Source organism: Chlorocebus sabaeus, chromosome 11, assembly GCF_047675955.1.
Source record: "Chlorocebus sabaeus isolate Y175 chromosome 11, mChlSab1.0.hap1, whole genome shotgun sequence".
Taxonomy (NCBI): Eukaryota; Metazoa; Chordata; class Mammalia; order Primates; family Cercopithecidae; genus Chlorocebus; species Chlorocebus sabaeus.
Genome location: NC_132914.1, coordinates 79,608,711 through 79,628,893, shown reverse-complemented (window position 1 = coordinate 79,628,893; position 20,183 = coordinate 79,608,711). Strand labels below are relative to the sequence as shown.

The 20,183-nt window shown below is 33.5% G+C and overlaps 1 protein-coding gene across 4 annotated transcripts in view; it reads right to left on the bottom strand.

The window, feature by feature from the left end:
- Nucleotides 1-20,183, bottom strand: part of METTL25 (methyltransferase like 25) — a 123,602-nt gene that overhangs the window by 64,732 nt on the left and 38,687 nt on the right. For all 4 annotated transcript variants that reach the window (XM_073020978.1, XM_073020979.1, XM_073020980.1 and 1 more), the window contains exons 4-5: nucleotides 9,868-10,467; nucleotides 6,525-6,672 (exon numbers count right to left, since the gene is read on the bottom strand). In XM_073020978.1, coding sequence (XP_072877079.1) covers nucleotides 6,525-6,672; nucleotides 9,868-10,467 — 748 coding nt within the window. The remainder of the gene's footprint in view (nucleotides 1-6,524; nucleotides 6,673-9,867; nucleotides 10,468-20,183) is intronic.

The following is a 20,183-nucleotide window of genomic DNA, read 5'->3' as shown; positions in this document are numbered from 1 at the left end:
GAAGATGCCCTGGTACTAGGCTGGGAGGAGGCAGGGAAGGAGCAGATCAGCCACAGATTTGTGCCCTGCAAAGGGTTGCTCCCAGTAGCAACTGATGATTCCTTAACAAAATCATAGTTCAGTTAGCAAAGAAGAAAAAAATGCGTAGATCTGAATTGGTAACTAGTAGTGCTTCCTCTGTTTGTATCTTTATCAGGAAAACAACCAAGTTATCTTGATATTTACCCAAAAAAGTTCTCTCTATAACTTCTAGAAGAAGAACTAATGTAAACACCTCAAATTAATTATTATAATAATCAATATTCGAAATACTGAAACATTAGTCAAGCTTGACCAAACAGATACTCTATAAAGGACTGCAATAAAAACGTTTCTGGTATTTCTTATTCTCCTAGGGACGACTGGCTTATAATGTAAAAATATGTAAAAGTAGTTTTAAAACATATGGTATAAATTCAGTATTCACAATGGCTCATAGAGCTTTGTGGTATTTTTGAAAACTGACATTCATGACAAACTACCTCTATGGTCTACCACATTGTATTGGGTAAACACACTCATGGAAAACACATATTGTTTACATAGTAAATATCATCATAAAAAGTAGCAATGTACATACCAGAATTTTCTACTGTATTATATTAGACTATTAATAACTCAAATTTACATCCCAAAGGGCAACACTGCCCCAATTCAAACTTAAAAACAGCTGTGCAAATAAAGTGAGGGTGAAGGTGTGTAAAATATTAAAAGAAGGACACATGACATATTTAACCATTCAGAGATGTAACTCCATGGAACCCAGTGCTTGATATATTACAGGAAATATGCTAACTTTGTGCACATAAACCCCTTTCTCTGTAAGTCAGATATTTTAGCATAATGATCAAACTATATAGTGGTAGATTTGTATTTTAGTATGGAATAGTAGGACTCCATAGTATATATTGTATAAACAAAATAAGGCTATGTCCGTATTCCATCTATCAAAACAGTATCTGCTAAATAGCCCAGAACAAACTCTGTTTGTCATTGTCTGCCTTCATATACACACACACACAGAGTCACATCTGTTCATTGATAAAGGTAAGCTATCAAAAATCTAGGGATACCCATAATAATTATCCCAAACATACTTCACTTGTTCTAGATTTTTCTCCTTGAATTTGTCTAGCTTCTAATCACTTAACTTCATTCCCTATTTATGACCCAGTTTCCTGCCCTCTTGCATCTGTGTTTGTTTTTCCCAGGTTTTTACTCTGAGCTCTATACTTCAAGGATTTTGTTTTGGTCTAGTTACTTCAGCTCTCTGCATTTTGGACTTTGATACACACTCCTAGGCCCTTTCGAGTTTAACCTGTCATATGAATTTGCAAACTGGCACTTGACTAGGACCCATCTAAGTCTCTGCATAGAAGAACAATAACTATACATAATATTGAACATATATCTGTAAGTCATCCTGTAGAATTCTTCATGTCTTCTTATATAATCATAATACATACCTTGTTTTCAACCATGCTGTTCATCAGAATTACCTATAGAACTTCTTAATCATAGTTATATCCAAGTCCTATGCCTAGAGGTTATTATTCAGATGTTAAGAGGCAGGTCTAGGCATCTATACACTAAAAGTGTCAAATTCGACTCAGCAAGGCAGCTAGAATTGAGAAATACTGTTATAAAAATTTCATGGGATGGTTCACATCTTCTCTGTTTTACTACAGCAAAGATACAGTGAGAAAAATGGAGATGGAGTGTTGGAAAGAGAAAAGGGAGTATGTTACCTTTGCCATCTGGTTTTTGAGATGAGAAAGTGTTTCAGTCCAGGGCTAGGCAAAACTGTAATATAAACCAAGTTTACTTTCATTATTCCTATCACTTTTTTTTCCACATTTTTCTCTTATCTCTTGGCTTTCCAACTGTTTTCTTGACCTCCAAAGTATTTGAGGGTACTCACGTTGCATACATCCCCACCCATTTCATCATATCACTCAGTCCTGTTTCCTCCTGCTTATTCTTTGCTTTCCCGACAAGCAAAACTCCCAATCATCTATTCATTCAAGTATGCATCAGGAAATTAAGTAACATTAAGATATTACTATTAGCTTTCCCTACTGAAGCCTAGCATTGTTTGCCTTATCATATCAATGATTCTTGATGGGTAAGATATTTTTGACAGGAAGGCCTTTCCAGTTTACTATCCCTATAGAGAGGGAAATTCAGAGTTTATAGCTGCTGGTCACAGTTCTCACAAACCTTTCCAACACTTTTTCTTATTTAAATCCTGTGGCCTAAATGTCCTGCAAACTCACAGTGAACAACAGCAACTTCAGAAGAGAAGACAAAACTGCCTTTACCCAGGCAGGATACAAGACTAATGCTTGAGAACCTGTTAACTGAGAGGCTTCCATTTCTAGTGTGCAAAAACGTGGAGGTATTCTCTTCAACTAATTTTCTTAGAAGACTCAAAGATGATTTTATGAATGACCAAGTACTAAAGAAAGAAACTAAGAGAATCAAGAAGAGATTTTGGGAAAATAGATTAGGGAGTAATCTTAAATGTGAAAGGAGGTCAATAAAAATCATGCCTTTTTACTGACTGAAATGGACATTAGGATTATTATTATAATTGCTTCTATGAAAGACAGGAACAAGAATAAGACGTGGGAAAGACAATTACAATGAGAAAGAGTGACTATGAAGTCAAAGAGGAAAAAAAACTTGATTTTAAACATCTATCACTGCATGCCTTTGTTTATTCTGCCTGCAATACCCTTCTTACTTCCTTGTCTGATTAACTTCTACTGAATTTTTCAAGACACAGTGGGTGTCACTACACGGGAACATACCCTCAACCCCTCACAGACAGAGTTACATGCTACTCTGCTGTAAGGTAACAGATGTAATACAGTAGTTGTCTTATGGCAGCTATTATACTATTTTGAAACTAATGTTTGATGATAAAGAAAATAAAGATGAACACTAGTGCCATATTTTACGTTCTCTAAACTCTACATTGAACTGCTCAACAGTTCACTAAATTTTGGTTTATTAAAAGAAGAATACCACTGCCTTAAGCAAGTATTAACTATTTAGTACTGAATAAATAAAATACAATATATTAAATACCTTGCAAAATGAAAAAGACTAAAGCAACATTCTCTGTGCTGATATAGAAAGACTATCAAAAATACATTATGTGAAAAGAGGTGATGAACAGTTTATACATTTGTTTGCCCACAATATATAAGAATATAGAACGTGTATATGTAATTTTTTTTTTCTTTTCTGGAAAGATACACAAAAAACCAACATAGGTATGGGGACTTACTTTGTATTTTCTTTTCCTATGTAATTTTGAATTTTCTATTCTAAATAGTTTTTACAAAAAAAAAGAATGTTTTTTAAAAATTACTAATAAGGATTATCTGGTTCCTAGGATTGAGGGCTTTTTAAAGAAATTATTTAAGGGTGAAGATGATGTCTCATTTTTGTATCTCTACCCCTAAGCACAGAGTGGAACACAGTTGGCACTGATGATATTGAACTGAACTCTGCTTGTCATCTATTTTTCCTATCTCTTTCCATAACTATTGACTTTTTATGAGCCTCTCCCCCATTTCCTATTATTTTACATAAAGTACCAACTACAGTGCCTTGAAAATAGTAGTTGCTCAATAAATGTTTGTTCAGTGCAATCACATACTCTCTGAGGTGTGTAAAACTCAGCTGCCAAGGCAGGAAAGCAGTGATTTTTTTTTTCTATTCCTAGTTACTTGATTTTAACACACATTACACAAACATTCATCTATTCAATCATGTTTGAGTGAATGTGCTTAGTACTGAAGATACAAAAGTGAATGGAATCTGTGCCTCTCAAGACTAATCAATCTACCAATTTTTCATTTGCAGGAAAGAAATGGCAATGACAATATGTGGATACACAATCTTGCTTCTGTCTTCCTTTAGGTTTTTCAAAGGCCTCTCTAACATGCCCTATTCAAATTCATTTTTGTTAGAATACATGACCAATGAATATTTGCTAACAGTTTAAAGCAACAATCTATTAGAAAAGGTACTGGAAAAATGATTTAAAATGGATGAGCAAGGAGTAACTAAATTTCTTTTTTCAATCCTGGCAAGTAACTTCTGCTACTTTTTTTAAGTACGAGATTGAAGAATCAAACATTAGATAAAAAAGGCACTAATGACACCTTCTGGTTACCAAAAAATAGTCAAAGTCACCTAAATCTGAATCTATTTACGTATTTTACAAAAAGCAGACAAAAGAGAGATTAAATTGCTCACAATCCACGGCAACACAACAAATTTTAATTTAAATATGTTAGGAAAGACACTCTCCTAAACCAGCGGAATGAGCTCCGGGGATCACTCCGGAGAAAGAGTAAGGTGCAACTGTGCAGAAAAGAGTGTGAGAGAGAGTAGAGTATGCTGCCAAAAAAGACAGGATCCATCTTTGGTGGGAAAATCCTGAGACTTCACAGTACAGAGTTATGGCTGCTAAGGTCCAGACCAGAGATGAGAGTCTTAAAAAAGTACTGTGTGAAGAGCAGAGGGAGGCCCCTTGGAATGGGAAGGCATCCTTGGGGGCAATGATGATGAAGTGAAAGAAGGAAGCAGGCAACTGAAATTAAAGATCTTAAAATGTAGGGTAAGGATAGTGACTCTAATTTTTTTTTTTTTTTTTCTTTTTGAGATGGACTTTTGCTCTTGTTGCCCAGGCTGTAGTGCAATGGCTCCATCTTGGCTCACTGCAACCTCTGTCTCCTGGGTTAAAGAGATTCTCCTGCCTCAGCCTCCAGGGTAGCTGTGATTACAGGCACCCACCACCATGGCCAGCTAATTTTTTTGTATTTTTAGTAGAAATGGAGTTTCACCATGTTGGTCAGGCCGGTCTTGAACTCCTGACCTCAAGTGGTCTGCCCTCCTCGGCCTCCCAAATTGCTGGGATTAGTGTCTCTAAATTTAATGACACACCAAGTGTCTACACCTGTCCCCAAATTGAGCCATTTATTAATTGAATTTCATTGTACCTACAGAACAGGAAACTCTTGAACTAACAACCAAATAATAAACCCCAAAAGTAAGCACTTACCTACATAAATCTTACCCTATTGCCAATTAAGGAAAATAATATACATATAATATTTAAAAAGCTATAGAACTGTGATTGCATTAAAGTATTTTTTCATTTATTTCAGAAAAGATACATAAAAATTCTATAACATAATGTAAATACATAGGCATATAGTTTAGTAGAAACAGTTTTTTTTTTTTTCCTATTTTTAAGTTTATTTTTTACCCTAATTTTTGGTCTTGAAAATTAGAAAAAACTGAGTTGGTAATAATAGCCTGACAATCATATACTCTCCATCTAAATTAAACTAGTGCTAAATTTTTGCCAGTTTGGTTTCTTTCATTCTATCTCTATATATTCATAATTTCACTATTTCATACTTTTCCTAAAATAAAAATTTCAAAACACCAACATAAAATAATTATAATTTGATTAACTGTATTTCATAAAAATTTTTGCCAATTCTAAACATGGCTTCTGTTTCACCTTGTCACATTTCAATAAAATTAAACAATTACAATGTTTACCTCCTGGGCATGACTAAACAAGAAATAATTAAAATACATTAATCTGGGTTTTAAAACGAAGAAAAGATCAACCAATACCATCTTAATGCACACAAAAGTTGGTAACCTAAAAATTCCCGATCTAAAGCTCTTAGCTAGGACACAGATAAAGATACCATCAAACTAACATAAAAACGAACTGCTAATATTAGTATACTAAATAGCCACCTAATCTGAACCAGCAGTTTTGAAATCATACCTTACAAAATCTTATGGAAAGATTTAACATGCAAAATGGAGCAAACAGAGGTATTTCAGGAGCTGCTCTGAATGAATACATGGGGTGCTTCAAATCTTGCAAACCTACTCCATACTTTGCTCATCAGGCACCTTCTAAGTACAAGTAGCATAGTTTGACTACTATTATTTTAATGCAATCACACAGTTTTACAGTTTTCTAAAATTTTGGTATGCTGACTCTTCAAAACAGAGTAAAGAACATTTTCTTTTTTAAATATCAGTATTCCTTCAGAAATGAAAAAGGCTTTGGAAACAAAAGCAAACTTTGAAATTCAATATTCATAACAAAATAACTCAGTTTTACTATCTCAGTAAATGTATACTTCACAAATATTTTGAAACAGAAGTTCTCTAAAATATGTATCACAAAAAATTTTCAAATATTTTCAAAGGCTTCAGCACTCATTAAGCCCATTTTATGACCAGATAAACTTTAACAAATATACAGGTGGTGATGCATTAAATTTCAATAACACTTTAACACTAAAAGTGCAAGAAAGTCAGATGTTATCTTAAATGCTGATCTAAATCACGGTAATGATGAAAAAATGGGGAGAAATAGAAAACAGTCATTATGCTCAAATGAATAAAAATTGTGATACATAGGGAACTTGTACCTTTATGCTGGTTTTCAAATTCTTCAGATAAGAGGTGGTAGCAACAACCCACACTGCAAACTCCCTTGATTTCAGACTTGGAGGTAAATATTCTCAAAGTATTTGGAGCCAGATCACCACAAGTGTGTAGACCTACCATCAAACAATCCTTTAAAAACACAAGAAGAAAAATAAAATTTGGTAATTGAAAAGAGGGTTGTTTAAAATTTTTATTTATTTTATTTTTACATATGGGATCTTGCAATGTTGCCCAGGCTGCACTGTGGTGGCTATTCACAGGCATGAATATCACGTGCTACTGACTCAAATTACTAGCCTCAAATGATCCTCCTGCTTCAGCCTCCCAAGTAGCTGTGACTACAAGCACATTGTACCGCCCCCAGCATGAGGTGAAGATTTTAAACGTCCATTACAATATGTAAAGGTGTTAATAATGATCAAATTCTACCTAGAAAGTATTCCATGTTTTTATTTTCATAACTATTTTTTTACAGGCAAAATAACTATGATCTCTTTTCACAACTTTTTTTTTTCAGTGATTTTGCTTATTTACCTGTTTATATTTTCTCTCATTTTACAACTAATATTTGTTTAACAACTAGACAAAGCAAAAATTGGACTAATCAAATGTAACATGTATTACTAGACCAAATCTGTGCTTTGTTATATATTTATGTCACACTTTGACCATAATATTAATTTTCTAAATTAATTTCACTTCTCAGATTGCCCATCAAAACCTTATAAAATAATTGTTATAAAAAATAAAGAACTGTTGTAAACTTGGTATTTCTACTTTAACAACAAAAAGCTTAGTTTATGTACCGCATCAAATATGACAATATAAAATTTAATTAAAAATTTTTTTTCAAATTTTATAACATATATTGTATTTAAAATTCTCCTATGAAATATTTATTCTAATTATCCAAAGCCTAATTTAAATGTATACACACACATACACAATGGGTACAAATGTATACATGCACAGAATCTTGTTCAATATAACAATCATTTTGAGGCTGAATTTACTAATAATACCTTTCTGTCTTTGATACGACTCATAAAAATTTAGTTAAAGTAGTACTAAAAAGATACTTGTACAGAAAAAAAAATTTATACAGAAAACCTGCACCCTATTAGAATCACATACTTATACCATTTGGAACTAAAAAATTTCTAATATTAACCTCTCAGTTTTCCAGATGACACTCTTAAACCCTGATAACGTAAAGGTCATGTTTTAGTGTAAATCTGTGAATATAGATATATTAATTTCCAGTTTTTTTAAATTAAACCATCATGTCTCTCGAAGTATTCTCTAAAGTTATTACTCATCAACTAATTTTAGTTGGTACTTTACAATACCAACTAAAATTTATTTTAAAGCTGTAAATTAATTAAAGATACATGTGTTTACTTGAGATGTTAAAGAAAGAGTTATTAATGAACTAATTACATAAGCTGTAGTACAGTCATTAAGAGCACAGTCTTGGGAAACAGTCTGTTTAAATTCAAGTTCTGTCACAGTGTGATTTGGAAAGCATTCAGTTTCCTCAACTGTAAGATGGAGATAATAACAGTTCTTCATCTCAAAGGGTTCTTTCAAAACTTAAGTAAACTAATCCCTGTAAATGACTTAGTACACTACCATATAATAAAATTCAGAAAACATTGTCCATTTTTATCATTACAATTTACTTTAAATTACAAATTCAAAATAACATAAGCATTAATTTGTGTCTCAAGTACATTTTTATAACTATCGTCAGCATATAATTGTTTCACTAAAATTTTTAAAAATTATTTCACTGAAATGTTATTTTAGCCTATGTCCTAGACATAAAAGAGAGCTGTAATCAAACTTACTAAAGAAAAAAATTATGCCTGTAAGTCGTTTTGACCTGATAGAACACTCAGTTTCTTCAGGCAATATCCATTTCAAAGCAAAGTTTTTAGAAGATTATACAGCTACTCTGCTTTTCTTGATGATTAGTTTAGATAGGTTTTATTTAGAGATTATGATGTCATCAGTAAAGTTAATTCAGACAAGAAAGATTTATCACTAATTAAGGGTAAAGTAACAAAGCTACAAATTTCTCTCTTTAAGCTTAATTTAGCTCTCACTAAAGAAAATACAAGAACATTTAACCTCATTCTTTATTGTATTTATCATACAGGATTAGTTAATATTAGCAAATAGCAGCTAGGAGACAAAAATATGCAATCACCGTATTATCCTACTAGTAAAATATTTAAGTATTGTGAGAGGGTGAGGAGAATAGAGGGTGGTAGTTAATTCTGTTATTAAATTGTGATTTGCTACAGGATCCAAGAACATTCTTCCTGTATATCTTATTTTAGATGGTTCTTACAAGAGTTTGTATATAGTTTTGATTATATATTTTCAGAAAGATTTTGAGAAAATTAGAAGGTGACAAAATGTACTAGAAATTTACATTTTTTAAGTTAAACCAAAGTAATTGGGATTGTTTAACCCTAAGAGAAAGTCTAAAATAGCTTAATTACTAATTTCATGTATAAGACAAAGAATTAATGAAGGTACACTAGATTTCCTTAAATCCAAAAATATCTGGGAAAAAGAAAAATTTCCCATTTAAAAAACAGTAAAACAATGGTCAGCTATCAAACAAGGATTTAAATTCATAAAGAACTCTAGTATCTTTTAGTTACACATTTCTTTGGGGAAAAATTTCTATAAAAAAAAAAATTACAAGGGTAATACAACTCCAAAAGCTACCTTTTTTTTTTTTTTTTTCTTTTTTGAGACAATGAGTGAGGCCAAATGATTTCTAGAATCTCCTCTATAATACTGTTTTAACATGCAACATTGCCTTTGTTTAAGATATGCTGTCTTTCAATTACACAAATTGACATACTCGTAATTTAGAAAAAGTTCAAGCTTTGAAGAACACTTGGAAGCTACTGTTGCTTAAGGAAATTACATATTGGCAAGTGCAACATTGAACATTACTTTGTTCTAGATGCCCCTTTACTTCAAATTTAAGTTAAAATTTAATTACTTGTTTAGAATTTTAACAATTCCTAAACGCCACAATGAGAACTTAGTTTACTTACTAGTTTTGGGCTAGGATTTCTATTTGATTTAAGAGGTTTGAAATGAGTGGAGGATACTCTATTCTGAATAGGCTCATGGCAGATTTTGATGGGTGTGGGAATAACGAAAGCCTACTTATGCTTTTATTTTCTTGGTCTGTTAGATTAATGTGATCAAGTAAGATATGTATGTTAAGTAAGCTACTATTAAAATTGAATACAATGTTTTTGTACATCAAATTAAATAATTCAAAAGTCAAGTCACCTCCAAATCTTTAATAATGTCATGGAGTTCTGAATCAGCAGTGATAAAAGAGGTTAAAGGTGAATATACATTTGATTCACTTGACTTTGATGTCATTTTTCTTCTCTCTTTATTGGCTTCAGATGTTTCTCTGTTGGGTATTTGCTGTGAAGAAGTAGGCTCTATGGCATTAATAGGCAAAAGGTTTATAAGAGAAAAGGAATTTTCAAAACACAAATTTTCTTCTTGATGTGGTTGAGAATGAAGGGTTTGCATTTGGTTTCTGATATTAGAAATTACAGAGCCAGAAAAATCAGGCGAAATATCTGAGGTAGACATCTTTTCTTGATTTGTAAGACTGTTGTTAAACACTTCCTCAATATCAGCTTTATTTTTAACTTCTTTTTGCACTTTCCTTTCTTTTGCCATTTTTAATGCTAGTCCATTGACATCTAATCTTGACTGAGCATGACAGAGTTTCCAATGTTTCTTCAGTTTTCTGTTTCTCTCCTTAGCTCCATGAGTATTAGTATTTGAGGAATCAATTCCATAAACTTTAAAGCCATACTTCAAGGACAAAAAGGAGCTTAGATAGCCTTTACCGGAACCCAAGTCAATCACCTAAAGTTAGAAAAAAAGAGTAAATTAAATAATTTTAGGCAAATGGTAATAGAAAGGATTTTAGATTTTTTAAACAAATGAGTTATGTAACTTAAATATTACTTTAAATTTTATTTGTTTTATTCCTATGAAAAACCAACCAGTCATCATTTTTATTCAACATTTTACTGGAGGTTATAGCTAGTATAATAAGTCAAGGAAAAGAAGCAAAAGAAATAAATAATATAAGGGAAAAAATAAAACTCTTTTTTTATACATAGATGACATAATCATGTCTGCAGAATATCTTAAAGAATATACAAAAAGCTAACAGAATAGTAAGTGAATTTAGCAATGTGTCAGGGCACAAAGTCAACAGAATTAACAATGAATCATCAGAACATATATAATATTGTAGCAAAAAACAATTAGGAGTCAAACTTGGTGGCTCAAACCTATAATCCCAGCACTTAGGGAGGCTGAGGAAGGAGGACTGCTTGAGGCCAAGCATTTGAGACTGCCCTGGCCAATATAGCAAGATCCCGTCTCTATAAAAAAATAGTAAAAACTAGGAAGTAAAATTTTAAAACAATTAAAATAGTATAAAAATAGAATATATAGGAAAAAAATTAACAAAGGATGTACAAAACCTATACACTGAAAACTATAAAATATTGCATAAAAATCTAAAAAATTGATATAAAGAGATATACCATGTTCATGAAATGGCAGACTCAGTACTAAGATGGCAATTTTTTCTTCACATTTCAACACAATCCTGATTAAAATCCTAGCTAAGCTTTGTAAAAAAATTGATAAGTAGATACTATAATTTATAAAGGCAAAAATGCCTAGAATAATGAAAACAATTTTGAAAAATAATAAGGTTGAAGAATTTTACTAATTCAAAAATACAAAACTAAATCAGTGTAGTATAGCTACAGCTGGTATAAAATTAGACACACAAATCAATGGAAAAATGGAAAGAAACAGCTGATATACAAATAGAAATATAAATCAATGAGAAAAACACAGTACAGAAATAGATTCACACTTATATGATCAACTGATTTTTGACAAAGTACCCAAGATAATTTAATGAAGAAGATAGGTTTTTCAACAAATGGCGCTGGTATAACTGGATGTTGATATAAAAAAAAGGAAAAAAATTTGCCTGCTATAAACCAAACACAAAAGCTAATTAAAGGTAGATCACAGATCTAAATATAATTGAAAAAAATGTCATCTTATGGAATAAAGCATGCGAAAAATTGTGACATTTGGATAGGCAAACATTTATTACGTAGGACATAAAAATCAGGAATAACAAAAGAATTTTAAAAATGGACTTTATTAATATGAAAACTTCTATTCAAAAAGATAAAAATGAAAAGAAATACTTGCAAAACCTTCATCCGAGAAAGGACATATCTAGAATAAAGAACTCTTACAACTCAGTAAGAAGACAAGCAACCCAGTTAGAAAACAGGCAAAATATTCAAACGTACACTTCACAAAACAAGATATACACATTGCCAATGTGAAAAGATGACTAATATCACTAGAGAAATACAAACAACCACCACAGTAAGATACATGCAGATGTAAAATGGTATGGCCACTTTCGAAAATATTGAGTTTACCATAAAGTTAAATATACACTTTACATATGACCCATCCATCTCACTCCGATTTATCCAAGAGAAATGAAAACATGTCCACACAAAGGCTTATATGTGAATATTCAGAGAAGTCTTACTCACAGAAGGAAAAAAACAGAAACAACTCAAATGTCCATCAACTGGTAAATTAAAAAAAAAAAAAAAGCATATCTAGACTATAGCATATGGCATACTCCTCAGCAATAAAATGGAACAAGGCATTAATACACAAAAAGATATCAATAGCTCTCAAATGCTGTGCTGAGTGGAAGAACTGAAATGAAAAGTCTACATACTATGATTCCATTTGTACAATGTTCTAGAAAAGTCAAGATTAAAAGTAGATCAGTGATTCTCTGAGAATGAAAGAGAAAATATCCTACAAAAGCACACAAGAAAAGTTTTTAGGAAGATAGGAATATTCTTAATTATGCTAGTGGTTACATTAACTGTTACAATTACCAAAATTTATCAAAGCTAGAGTTGGTGAATATCTAAATTACAAATTCAATACAACAAAATTAAGAATAAAAAGTTACAAACATTATTATTGCCATGCCATTTTATAAAATAAATGGAGAATTATAGAAATACTACCATAACAAATCATTACCTACTCTTATACATATCTTTAATTCCTAAAGTCAATGAAATCCTGACATAAGTACGAGTCACTTAAGGAAACATTCCTATACTTACAGTAATGCATATCCTTAATTAAATCCTCAAAATGTTTCAAGGTCTTACAATGAGACCAGTTCATAGGAAAAATTCTAGTAAATAATGTCTCATAAATACAAAATAAACTTAGTAATAATTCCCTATACTTCCATTTTATGTTATTATTCTAGGATAGGTATTGCAGGGAAACATAGAAGAATTATATACAGTCATGCATCACTTAATGATGGGAATATGTTCTGAGAAATATATTAAAAAATTCTGTTGTTGTGCAAACATCTTTGAGTGTACTTATGCAAACCTACATGGTACAGCCTACTATACAACTAGGCTAAAAACCTGTACAGCATATTACTGTACTGAATACATAACAAAATAAGTACTTGTATATCTAAGCATATAAAAGGTACAATAAAAATACAGTGTTATATGTTATAGCACTACCATCTTATATGTGGTCTGTTGTTGACTGAAATGTCTTTATGCAGCATACAACTGTAAATTCTTAACTTTGAGAAACTACAGTCTAACTGCAGATACCATATCATACTCTTGCAAGGGCTATATAGTAGAAACTTTATTATTTAATTGGTTTTGTCTTCAAACTATCTGATCAGAATAGGAAAATCCCCGCCATTCTCATCTCCTGCCCCTTCCCCACAACAGACTTCCCTGCTGGATCATATGCCATACATCATAGGTTTGAAGACAGAGTAGTCTCTAGTCCAGTATCTGGTGGGAGGGATCTTCTCGAATCTCCCAACATTGTTTAGGAGACTTTCCCACAGAAACATTGTTACAGGTAGTGGTTAAATCTTGTAATAACATTAGTATGGTACTATACTTTGGATAGAAAAGATACATTTTGGTGACAGACCTAGAGATCTAACTACCATTCCAACTAATGACTCTCAAATTTGTAACTCTAGTTTGGAATTCTTCCATTAACTGATACTCATATATCTAACAGCAAACCTAACATTTTCATTTCAATAGATGCTTAATAAGCAACTAAAATTTAATATGCTTGAAACTGAGCTTTTGATATTCTTTTTAAACCTGCCCCTCCTAAAATTTTCTCCATCACAGTAAGTGATATCTACATTCCTCCAGGTAGAGAACAGGACTCCTTCTGTCTCTCATAAGCTACATCTGAATTGTGAGCAAATTCATGATCTCATCACTTACCAGAGCTACTTCATACCAACTCCATCCTGAGTCTGATTAACTGCAATGGCTTTCTCAGTGATCTCTCTGCTCTCACCTTTCCCCTATCACTGCATTTTCAACAGAGAAAAACAAAGTCCAATCATATCACTACTCTTAGCAAATCCCTCATTGCCTCTTTGGCTTTATCTCATACTCTTAACTCCTATGGTTGCTGAGTCTTTTTGCTTCAACTCTGGAAGCTCCTGCTCGGATAGGAGCTAATTTTGCAAAGTAACCAGCTTGAATGTCCACAAAGACTTTGGTAAAGAAAAGAGGCAAATATAGTGGAAATATGTGTTTCGTAATACAACTCAACAGAGTAGAAAGAATGATTCAGTGGCTACAATGGCTTCCAATCTCATTCAGGATAAAAAACCCAAATTATCACAATGACTTCCAAGACACTGCAACTTAATGTCCTGTCCTCTTCCACCACAACCTCAGCTCCTACTACTTTCTGCTTGTTCAATCTGACTTCCTGGATGTTTCAGAAACAAAGTAGGCATGTTCAGGGCCACTGAACCTGTTGTTCCCTCTCTAAGAAAAGTTTTTCCTCTAGATCATCTAATGGATAGCTTACCTCCTGAAGAATTTAACTCTATTACCGTCACAATAAGGTCTTACTTGTCCTTCCCCTCTGTATCAAAAACTTTATCCCTAGATAAGCTCCTCCCTTTTGTTTTAAGTTTTCTTCTTTAAAAATGTATCAACATACACATTAAAATACACATATAACCGTTTTATTGTCAATCTCTCCTAATTAGAACATAAATGCCACCAGGGCAAAAGTATTTCTTCTTTGTTTTGTTCACTGATGCACCCTCAGTATAGAAAATAATGCCTGGAACATAGTTAAGAGCTAAGAAATATTTGCTAAATGAATGAATGCATGCAAGTATGAATGAGTGAACATGTTTTAGAAATAAAAATTAAGAAGCTTTGGTAATGTGAATGAAAGAGACAAAGGTGTTCAGCATGTAGACAGCAATATGGTTGAGATAAAAATGATATTTTTTCTTGTTTAATTTTCTGTGGTCACCAATAAGGTTATGTATTTCAGAATCTGGGTTTCTACTTACCTCATGAAATTTGTATTTACTAAATCTACATTTTAAAAATAATAATAGTTGGGGACTTCAACACTTCCGTTCAGTATTGGACAGATCATCCAGACAGAAAGTCAGCAAAGAAACAGCAGACATAATCTGCATTATGGACCAAATGGATGTAACAGACATTTGCAGAACATTTTACTCAACAGCTGCATGCTCTTCTTCTCAGCACATAGACCATTCCCAAAGATAGACCATATGTTAGGACACAAAATAGGTCTCAAAAATTGAAATTATATCAAATATCAATAACAACAGAAACTTTGAAGAGTATAAAAACACATGGAAATGAAACAACATGCCCCGGAATGACCGATGTGTCAATGAAGAAGTTACAATACAAATTTTTAAATGTTTTGAAACTAATAAAAATGGAAACACAACATACCAAAACCCATGGGATACAGCAAAAGTACTAATAAGAGAGAAGTTGACAGCATTAAATGCATGTAAAGTAGAAAATATTCAAATAAACAACCTAACAATATATCTTAAAAAAAACTAGAAAAGCAAGAGCAAACCAAACCTAAAATTAATAGAGGAATAGAAATAAAGAAACCCATATCTAGCATCATACTGATTAGAGAAAAAGTGAAAGCCTTTCCACCAAGATCTGGAACAGGACAAGAATGCCCACATTCACCGTTTCTATTCAACATAGTATTGGAGGTCCTAGCCAGAGCAATTAGGCAAGAGAAATATATAAAGGGCATCCAAATTTGAAAGGAAAAAGTCAAATGATTTTTGTTTTCAGATGATATTATCTTATACCTAGAAAAACTGAAAGACTCCATCAAAAAACTATTAGAACTGATAAAGAAATTCAGTAAAGTTGTAGGAGACAAAAATCAATAACAAAAACTAGTAGAATTTCTATATGACAACAGAGAACAATCTGAGATGGAAAACAGGAAAGTAATCTTATTTACAATATCTACAAAATAATATTCCTAGGAATAAATGCCACCAAAGAAGTTAAAGATCTCAACAGTGAAAATTACAAAACACTGATGAAATAAATTGATAAGGACACTACAAAATGGAAAGGTATTTCATATTCATGGATTAGAAGAATCAATATTGTTAAAATGTGCATACTACCCAAAGAAATCTAGAAATTCAATACAATTCCTACTATAACATCAATGACATTCTGCACAGAAATAGAAAAAAAAAGTCCTAAAATTTATGTGGAACGACAAGAGACCCAGAACAGCCAAAGCAATCTTGAGCAAAAAGAACAAAGCTGGAGGCATCACACTACTTAACTTCTAATTATATTACAAAGCTATACTAACCAAAACAGTATGACACTGGCATAAAAACACACACATAGACCAATAAAACATTAGAGAACCCAGAATTAAATCCATGCATTTACAGCCAACTCATTTTCAACAAAGGTGCTAAGAAGATATACTAGGGCAAGCACAGTCTCTTCAATAAATGGTAAAACTGGATATCCATAAGCAGAAGAATGAAACTAGACCCCTATCTTTCACCATATACAAAAACCAAATCAAAATGGATTAAAGACTTAAATCTAAGACCTGAATCTATGAAACTACTAGAAGAAAATATTGGGGAAACACTTTAGGACATCGGTCTAGGCAAAGATTTCTTGAGTAGGACCTCAAAAGCATAGGCAACCACAGCAAAAATGGGCAATGGACACAAATGGGATCACATCAAGCTGAGAACCTTCTGCACAGCAAAGTAAATAATCAGAGTGAAGAGATATACACACACTGGGAGAAGACATGTGCAAACTACCCACTCGACAAGGGATCAAAAACCAGAATACATAAGGGACACAAACAACTCAATGGAATAAACGCAAAATCTGTTTTAAAAATGGCCAAAAGATCTGAATAGACATTTTTCAAATGAAGACATACAAATGGCCAATAGGTATATGAAAAAATGTTCAACATCACTAAGCATCAGAGAAATGCAAATAAAAACTATAAGGAGATATCATCTCATCCCAGTTACAATGGCTATTATCAAAAAGCGTTAAGATAGGTGTTGGCAAGAATGTAGAGAAAGGATAACTCATATACTGTTGGTGGGAATGTAAATTAGTACAGTCATTATGGAAAACAGTATAGAGGTTCTTCAAAAAACTAAAAATAGAACTACCATATGATCTAGCAATTCCACTACTGGGTATATATCCAAAAAAAAAAAAAAAGGAAATCAGTATATTGAAGAGATAACTGCATGCACATGTTTACTGTAGCCCTATTCATAATGGCCAAAATATGGAAACAACCTAAGTGCCCATCAATGAATTTATGGAAAAAGAAAATGTGGTATATATGCATGATGAAATGTTATATATGTTTTATTTGGGAGGTTAAAGGAACACTGGCAATAAAGTAGAAGAGAGAATAAACAAAAGCAGCCCAATAAAATATGTGCTATTAAGCAAGACACCACATTAAGCCAACCTGGGTTAAATACTACTCAGAAATTCTGAGACTGAAGTGTAGAATACATACCATCCCTCAGAATCATCCCACCTGAAATGCTGCATCAATTACCGCTTCAGAGCTGCTCACTGGGAGGAATTAATTCCCAGAACTTGTATGCAGGCAGTGCTTGCTTCCCAGTTACAGAAAACACACAGGGAAGAAATGCAGACACTGCCAGGTAGAAATCAATCTGGCATACCATGAAACAAAAGGCCTGAAAGTATTTAGATCAGGCACCCTACAGCATCTGCTATGTCCATAAACCCAACATCCATCTTAATAGCTAGAATATTAATATTTCTACTGCATATAACTATGTTTTCCTTCCATATTCTGTCTCCCTGCTTCTCCAACCAGAGGCAACAATTATCAAATTATTGTTTATAATTTTCTTAATAGTTTTTTGCATATAATTTTTATATTAAACATACCATTGTTTCACTTAATAACTACTTAAAAATGGTACCATAAAATGTGTAATCTTCTGTAACTTGCTTTTTCCTATTCAATTTTATGTTTCTAATATTCATCCATATATGTACTGCAGTAGTTTAAGCTTTACTGATGTATTATGTTCCAATATGTAAATATACCAGTTTATCCAGTCTCCTGTGGATAAGCATTTGGTTTATTGCTAGTTTTCTGCTTTTAGGAACATTCTTATATGATATATAACTCCTGATGCTTGTGTAGAAAGTTTTTCTAGGCGGAGGTATATACCTAAAGTCGAACTGATGAGTCATAGGGTATATGATTGTTCAAGTTTACAAAATAGTGTCAAACTGTTTTTGAAAGTGGTTACGCCAATATACACTCTAGCCTAGAGTGTGTAAGAATGCCCTCGGCAGTTGGACGGTTCGGAGATGGCTGAATAGGAACAGCTCCAGTATACAGCTCCCAGTGTGAGCGACGCAGAAGACGGGAGATTTCTGCATTTCCAACTGAGGTACCAGGTCATAGGGACTGGTTGGATAGTGGGTGCAGCCCAGGAACTGTGAGCTGAAGCAGGGCGGGGCATCGCCTCACCCAGGAAGCGCAAGGGGTCAGGGAATTCCCTTTCCTAGCCAAGGTAAGCCATGACAAAGGTACCTGTAAAACTGGGACACTCCCACCCTAATACTGCGCTTTTCCAACAATCTTAGCAAACTGCACAACAGAAGGTTATATTATGCGCCTGGTTCAGCAGGTCCCACGCCCACGGAGCCTTGCTCACTGCTAGCACAGCAGTCCCAGATCCAACTGCAAGGCAGCAGCCAGGCTGGAGAAGGGGGATCCGCCATTGCTGAGGCTTGACTAGGTAAACAAAGTCGGGGGGAAGCTCCAACTGGATGGAGCCCTCCATAGCCCAATGAGGCCTGCCTGCCTCTGAAGACTCCACCTCTGGGGGCAGGGCATAGCTGAAAACCGGCAACAGAAACTTCTGCAGACTTAAATGTCCCAGTCTAACAGCTTTGAAGAGAGCAGTGGTTCTCCCAGTACGGAGTTTGAGATCTGAGAAGGGACAGATTGCCTCCTCAGGTGGGTCCCTGACCCCTGAATAGCCTAACTGGGAGACACCTCCCATTAGGGGCTGACTGACATCTCATACAGCCAGGTGGCCCTCTGACACGAAGCTTCCAGAGGAAGGATCAGGCAGCAACATTTCCTGTTCTGCAAAAATCCCCAACAAAATACTGGCAAACAGATTCCAACAGCACATCAAAAAGCTTATCCACCATGATCAAGTTGGTTTCATCCCTGAGATGCAAGGCTGCTTCCACATACTCAAATCAATAAACACAATACATAACATAAACAGAACCAAAGACAAAAGCCACATGATTATCTCAATGGATGCAGAAAAGGCCTTCAACAAAATTCAACAGCCCTTCATGCTAAAAACTCTCAATAAACTAGGTATTGATGGGACGTATCTCAAAATAATAAGAGCTATTTATGACAAACCCACAGCCAATATCATACTGAATGGACAAAAACTGGAAGCATTCCCTTTGAAAACTAGCACAACACAGGGATGCCCTCTCTCACCACTCCTATTCAACATAGTGTTGGAAGTTCTGGCCAGGGCAACCAGGCAGGAGAAAGAAATAGAGGGTATTCAGTTAGGAAAAGAGGAATTCAAATTGTCCCTGTTTGCAGATGACATGATTGTATATTTAGAAAACCCCATCATCTCAGCTCAAAATCTCCTTAAGCTGATAAACAACTTCAGCAAACTCTCAGGATACAAAATCAATGTGCAAAAATCACAAGCATTCCTATACATCAATAACAGATAAACACAGAGCCAAATAATGAGTGAACTCCCATTCACAATTGCTTCAAAGAGAATAAAATACCTAGGAATCCAACTTACAAGGGATGTGAAGGACCTCTTCAAGGAAAACTACAAACCACTGTTCAATGAAAAAAAAGAGGACACAAACAAATGGAAGAACATTCCATGCTCATGGATAGGAAGAATCAATGTCATGAAAATGGCCATACTGCCCAAGGTAAATTATAGATTCAATGCCATCCCCATCAAGCTACCAATGACTTTCTTTACAGAATTGGAAAAAAAATACTTTAAAGTTCATATGGAACCAAAAAAGGGC